Source organism: Penaeus chinensis, chromosome 20, assembly GCF_019202785.1.
Source record: "Penaeus chinensis breed Huanghai No. 1 chromosome 20, ASM1920278v2, whole genome shotgun sequence".
Classification (NCBI taxonomy): domain Eukaryota; kingdom Metazoa; phylum Arthropoda; class Malacostraca; order Decapoda; family Penaeidae; genus Penaeus; species Penaeus chinensis.
The window spans coordinates 24,007,445-24,014,944 of NC_061838.1; the positions used below are offsets into that span (position 1 = coordinate 24,007,445).

At 47.0% G+C, this 7,500-nt stretch overlaps 1 protein-coding gene across 2 annotated transcripts in view; it reads right to left on the bottom strand.

The window, feature by feature from the left end:
- Positions 1-7,500, bottom strand: part of LOC125035796 (titin-like) — a 97,478-nt gene that overhangs the window by 60,605 nt on the left and 29,373 nt on the right. For both annotated transcript variants that reach the window (XM_047628013.1, XM_047628012.1), the window contains exon 5: positions 6,547-6,712. In XM_047628013.1, coding sequence (XP_047483969.1) covers positions 6,547-6,712 — 166 coding nt within the window. The remainder of the gene's footprint in view (positions 1-6,546; positions 6,713-7,500) is intronic.

A 7,500-nucleotide genomic window follows, 5' to 3' on the forward strand; every position in this document is an offset into this window, starting at 1 on the left:
CCTATCGAGGCCACCGTCACGAGAGTGCACCACCTGTCATGACCCCTGCACCATCTTGACCACCTGTCCGCATTAACGCCGCTAGTTATCAAAGTCTTGGCCAGCTTTCTTGTCTTTCTGCCAACGCCTCCGTCTCTCCTTGCCTTTTTCTCGGACTTGGAAATTCTTCTGGGAACTTGAGTTTATTCGGGAATTCCCTTTCTCCCTCCCCCCCCCCCCTTCTCCCACAACTCCCAAACGCCAGACGGTCGAGTGTTTGAAAAGTTATATTTCTCTCTCACATTATGTTCTCTCTCTCTCTCTCTCACTCTCTCACTCTCTCTCTCTCTCTCTCTCTCTCTCTCTCTCTCTCTCTCTCTCTCTCTCTCTCTCTCTCTCTCTCTCTCTCTCTCTTTCAAACACACACACCATTTACTTCATTCTCTATCTATTTATCTTCAATTTTCTGTACCTCCTCTTCACTTACATGGTACATGTAATATCATTCTCTCACTAAATAGTTTTTACCATAACAACACACATCTAAAAGCGTCCTTAATCATCAATCACAGCACACATTTACTACTTACATCCCCCATAACACAGCTTCAAGCACCATGTCTAACACGCGACACCATACCACCTCAACAGCACTATTCACTACCATATTTAGCCTCCATACCGCACGTTGCCAGCACCCTACACACTTTTCCCTTCTGGTTGCTGGCTCCTTGGCCTTTTGCTGTCTTTCTCCTGTTCATCACCGTCTCTCTTTCCACTTGTTCTACTTACACTCTTTTTTAGATTTTTATTTCATTCACTCACTTCTCTCTCCTTTCATTTGTCTTTCGATTTCACACACCCACTCCTCCTCCTTCAGGCTCTCGCCAAGCCCATGGGGCAGCGACCTCTAGTACGATATCACAACAGTCTATCACAACAGCACAAACATTTCCGAATACATTCTTTCCTTTCGATATTTCAAGAACCCACACGCGAGGGTCTAAGTCAGACACACATGCACGGCCTAATATGTACGCGACATCTTTTAGTCGCACACTCACACGCTCGATCGTTGGTACGCTTAACTTCTGTGTTAGTCGGTTATACAAAAAAAAGCAGAAAATGCGACCTAAAATGTAGCCAGGAAAACAGAAAATGAATGGTCCCCAACACAAATACGAAAAGATAAAGAGAAGAGAAATCACTGCTTGTTTTGGCTACAGTGTTTGTAAAAGGACACTCGTTGGCATTTTGTATTTATCTATACATGTCTGGTCGAAATGAGAGCATTCAACGAAGAGGAAAATCACTTTGCATGTCGCAGGAAATCCCGGTGTACAGTGTTCCATCCCCCGCGTGTACAGGATCAAAAACCCATCCTTCAAGGCTTGGGACATAGGGACCCCACTTCCCGCACGCCAAGAGAACAGTTGTACACTTTTACTTGCCGGAACAGCTGCAGAGGAAGACAAAAACATCGGGAGCAGCAGTTCGGGTGGCTAAGAGGACATCGAGGAATGTAAAATGGATGTATTTGGTACAGAAAGTACTTCGTCGATTATACTTGATATGTGAGTCAGGTGTTGGCGTTGGGGCGAGAGGGGGGTGGGGGCATCAGGTGTTCATCAAGGTGTCGGCCACGGCTTGTGGTGGCGTATGTGGGCGGCCATGTGTGTGTGAGACTGTGGGCGTGACAAAGTGTCGGGCTCCACTCGCAGTCGAGGGCCATGTGTATTGGTCGAGAGGCAGAGGCCCCGCGTCGCTGGCGGCGAAGTGCGAGTGCAGGGCGCGTGCAGCCAGGTGTGGGAGCAGCCATTGTGCCAAGGGACGCACCAGGACGTCTTCCTTGTGAATTATAATCCCTTCCACACGAGCGCCGCTGCGGGGACGCGCCACGACTTCGACTCCAAAGGGCGAGCAAGGAACCGACCTGTGTGTCGTGGGCGGGGTAGCCTCGAGGGGCGGGAGCGCGGCGGTCGGGGTCCTCCTGCCGCGGCTGATAGTTCCTGGTGGCGGTGGTTCCTGAGGGCGACGGGTCGAAGCCACGCCGGCGCGACCTCGGCTTGGCGGCGGCGTTCAGAGGCGAGGTGGGACGGCGGCGAGCGCGTGTGTGTCCCCAGCACTGGCCTAGCGTTGACTGCCCGGACTCTCTCTCGGCCTGCCCTGCGCCCCTGCCCACCAGACCCATATCACGCCTGTACGCCCATCACCTGGCCCGTGCCCCCTCCAGCCCACCTACCCTTCCACCCACGCCCACGTCTCTAGGTCTCCACTCAAGGACAGTTATGAAAAGCTCGCTATAAGCTTGGGTATGGAAGATGGGATGGCCGAGCGGGTATGTGCTGGGCGGGATATAAATAGGCCCTCAGCACGCCGCCGCCCGCCGCACGTGCCCTCGATACCCACACCGCCTCCACCCGACCCCTCCTTTACCCCCTTCGCCCCTTATCAGTCCCGCCGAGGCCCTGAACATGCACACCACGCGATAAGGGGGGACGGAAAACACACGTCGCTTAAGCTGAGCTCAACCCCCGCTTCCGTGTCTGTCTTCTGCTGGCTCCCTTTGGCGCGCGGCCATGAGTCGCCACTGACCTCACACTCCTAATCGGCGCCCCTTCGCAGCTCGACGCCCCTTCGATCCCCGCCCTTCCCCTTCGATCCGCTGACAGGATGACTAAACCGCTGATTTGTGACACGTGTATCACTCCATCAAACTACTTTCTAGTCGAAATATATTAATTATGAGGGAGGGGAAGGTGATGACTATGAATAACAAGAAAACACAAAGGAAGAAAGGGATATGGAAATAAAAAATAAAGAGGAAGAATTAGAAGAAATACAAAATGAGAAAAAAAGAAAGATGAAGAGATAAAAGAAGAGAATAAAAGAACGAGAAGACGAAGAAATGAGAGATAAAATAAATCGAATAAGAAATAAAACAGAGAAAATAAGAAAAGAAAGGGATACCGCGAACAGCGAAGAAAAGGAAGAGGGAGAAGAAAAACTTTGGCAGTCAGAAGACAAGTTCCACCTCGACGAGACCAGAACTTGCCGAGAGCGAGGTCGAGAATTGACTTGAACCTCGAGACGAATTTTCCGGTTTGTTATAGATTTATTATTATTATTATTATTATCATTATTATTATTATTATCATCATTGTTATTATTATTGTCATTATTACTATACACACACATATATATGCGTGTATATATATATATATATATATATATATATATATATATATATATATATATACACACACATGGGGGTCGATACATAAACTGGCGACTCTTTTCAAAAAAGAGCTAAACAACAAATATAAAAAAATAATGACCTACAACAATGAAATAAGACATTATGCAACAGCTCAACCGCACGCGCAACCAAGTCAATAATACGACTCTTAAAAAATATGGATCTTATTACAGTTGTTTTGGAAAAGGTTCTATAGAGGTTTCTATGTAGCGATGGATGACTCTAGCTGCTTGCACGCCCGCGGAGGGTGCTCGTGGGCGTGTGACGGCGAATGATATGGGCGAGATACGTTGGATACAGATCAAAGTGACAGACACTGACAGACAGACAAACAGACAGAGAGCGAGGGACAAGCAGACGTACACGTGCATGGATGTATACACACGCACATGCACGCACGCACACACACACACACACACACACACACACACACACACACACACACAAACAAACACACATACACACACAGACAAACAAACACACGCAGACATACAGATAGAAAGACAATCAGACACACAGACACATTTACACATAAACATACACAAACACACACACACACACACACAAGCACGCGGGGCAAAGGAAGCAAGGCCTGTTAAAGGGCATAGGCCTATAAATAGCAAGAGAACATTAGAAGTAACAAGAGAAAGGATTAGGGGAAAGGGGGGGGTGGGGTAGGGGGGGTTGAGAGGGGAAAGGGGGGGAGGTAGGGAATAGGAGAAGAGGAAAGAGAGGGAGAGGGAGAGGGGAAGGGAGGGGAGGGGGGGAGAGGCGGGAGGAAGGAGGGTAACGAAGGAACGGGGGAGAGGAGGGGAAGGGAGGGGGGTAGGGGTAGGTGGGGGGGTTAAGGAAAGAGGAAGCCGTCGGTCGTGTTTGAAACAAGATAGTGCCAACCAGCAGACTGTTAATAAGGCCTATCTCACTATGAATGGCGGCCTAAATTTAGTCCTTCCAGAGGGGAGGGGGGTCCTTATCGTAGGTACCCCCCCCCCACCCGCTTACATTCCTCTCTTCCTCAGATGTGAGAGTAAATTGATAATATTAGACTTTTAAATACAAACAACTACACACAAAATACAAACACACACGGACGAACATACACATACACAAACAAATATATAAACAGAAAACAAACAGAAAACAAACAAACAAACGCGCACACGCACACACACACACACACTCTCACACACACACACACACACACACACGCACACACACACACACACACACACAAGGCCCCCTACACATAAACAGATAAACACACACACACGAGTTTGTAAGGCGATTAATTTTTGTGAGGTTTCTATCAGTCAACAAAACCGCATTAGTCCCGCTGCAAGGTAAATGAGAACGGAAAGTAGAGAGAGAAGAGAGAGAGAGAGAGAAAAAAAAACGTATTTTGACGATGGTGTTGACAGTGGTGGTGGTGATGATGATGATGGTGAGGAGCCATAGCGTTCTCTCTCTCTCTCTCATCACAAACACACACACACACACACACACACACACACACACACACACACACACACACACACACACACACACACACACACACACACATACACACATATATATATATATATATATATATATATATATTGTATATATATATATGTATATGTATATATATATATTGTGTATATATATGTGTATATATATGTATATATATATATATATATATATATATATAAATATATCCCTCCCTCCCTTTCTCTCTTTGAAAGCAATAACATGGGAATCTTCTCATGATCACTCTGGTGGAATTTGTGACATCTCTGACTGGCGCGACGTCACATGACTGCGCCTGATTCACGGGCGATGCCAGATGGCGCGGCAGATGGTCAATTCGCTACTCCGAGGCATCACACGCGCGCGCACGTACGTACATACATATGCTCTGTGACTGTGTCTGCCCGTGTTTGTGTCTGTCTTCATCTCTCTCTCTCTCTCTCTCTCTCTCTCTCTCTCTCTCTCTCTCTCTCTCTCTCTCTCTCTCTCTCTCTCTCTCTCTCTCTCTCACTCTCTTTTACACACACATGCAAATACACACTCGCTGACGTAACACCCCCAGGGCACATCTGTCACGCGTCATGACACGACGTAAAGTCTCCGTATTCGCGCCCATGACTCGCACCATTAATTTCTGGTCTTCTAAGCAAAGGGTGTGTGTGTGTGTGGGGGGGGGGGGGGGGGACGAGTCACAGGTCATTTTAGAGCGCCATTCGTGACGTCATTGGGGAGCTGTAAAGAGGGATTTCGGATTGACTTCTCTTTCAGTGTCCGCGGGATTTTTATTATTATTATTTTTAAATATTTTGCTCCATCTTTACTCTTTTTTTAATTGCTCATTTGGTTCATCCTTCGGGTTTTTTTTTTCTTTCTTTCTCTTCTCTTCTCTTCTCTATCTTTCTCTGTTCTCCTTTCGCTCTCTTTCTTTCTATTTTCCCCTCTCCTCTCTCTTTCTCTCTCTCTTTCTCTCTCTCTCTCTCTCTCTCTCTCTCTCTCTCTCTCTCTCTCTCTCTCTCTCTCTCTCTCTCTCTCTCTCACACACACACACACACACACACACACACACACACACACACACACACACACACACACACACACACACACACACACACACATTGTTTATGTGTGAGTGCCTCTCTCTCTTCTCTTACAAGTGGCATATGGCCGGACGGTCGAATAATGGCTCGCAGCAGCCATAAAACCGTCTATAACATGTCAGAAATCTTATCAAGAGATTACTTATACACTCCGGAACCTCGCTCACATGTCCGCGTCTAGTTATAAAAGTGATCCAAGCTATCAGCGCGACATTTGTTTTAATATATGGCATCTTAATTCGGGCAAATCTCCATCCATTTTTCGTTGTCGGTGAATCTCATTCATTTCATTCTCTCCGCCCCGCTTTTTTCTGTCTCTGAAGGCTGTTTGGCCTGACAGTCGGCAGCAGTGAAGTGGAAGCCGCGTTTCCTTGGAAGATTAATCGCCCGATGAAAAATGAACACGCGTTGGAAATCCTTGTGACGGTAGTGTGTTTTTTTTCTTCTCTTTTATAATCATGCAATTTTCCTTCATCGACACAGATCAAAAAAATGAAACACGGATAGAAGAAAAATGCAAAACGACGTATCATAAAAATAATCAATCCCCAGCAACTTGAAACCTGAAAAAAACATAACACAGCGTCCTCGATCAGCGTCGCTACAGACCAAGATGGCTGACGACGCGGGAGCATAGAAACACAACCACCGTCAGGAAAACCCAATGACACAGCCCACCAGAGGAGACGCCCGGACACCTACCTTGCGCGAGGCCAAGGCTGAACCGGAGACAGTGGTGGTCTGAGGGCCTGTGTTGAAGGAGGAGCTCTTGTGGTCCGTCACGACACCGTCCTTGGCTGCCGTGCCCGAGCTGTGACCGCTGGCCTCCTTCGTGACGGTCGTGGCGCCGGTGCTGTCCGTTGTCATCCTGCGGGAGAGGGGGGGGGGGGGGCGGTCACATTCCCTTTCTGTCTGTATTTATCTCCTGCATTCTTCCTTTTTTGTATTTACCTTCTTTTCTGCATGTTCCTTCTCAATCATACTTACCTTGCTCTCTGTATTTACCTCCTTTTCTGTATTTACTTTATCTTCTGTATTTAACTTCATATCTGCATTTAGCCGTCTTTTCTATATTCACCCTTCCCGTTTCAGTCTCCTCTTTCACAGCGAAAGGTAGGAGAGCTCTATACGTCAGCGAAAAAAAAGTTCGCGAAGAGGAATGAACAAGAACGAAGCAATGAGAAATATGGGAAAATAGAGCAGGACTACTTGAGGGGGGTCAGTGTGCAGGACGTGGGAGAGGGGGGGGTGTATATAGGTATTCGTTTGTTTGTTTGTTCGTGCGTTTGTTTGTTTGTTCGTGCGTTTGTCTGTTTGTTCGTCCGTTTGTTTGTCTGTTCGTGCGTTTATTTGTTTGTTCGTGCGTATGTTTGTTTGTTCGTGCGTTTGTTTGTTTGTTCGTGCGTTTGTCTGTTTGTTCGTGCGTTTGTTTGTTTGTTCGTGCGTTTGTCTGTTTGTTCGTCCGTTTGTTTGTTTGTTCGTGCGTTTGTCTGTTTGTTCGTCCGTTTGTTTGTTCGTGCGTTTATTTGTTTGTTCGTGCGTTTGTCTGTTTGTTCGTGCGTTTGTTTGTTTGTTCGTGCGTATGTTTGTTTGTTCGTGCGTTTGTTTGTTTGTTCGTGCGTTTGTCTGTTTGTTCGTGCGTTTGTTTGTTTGTTC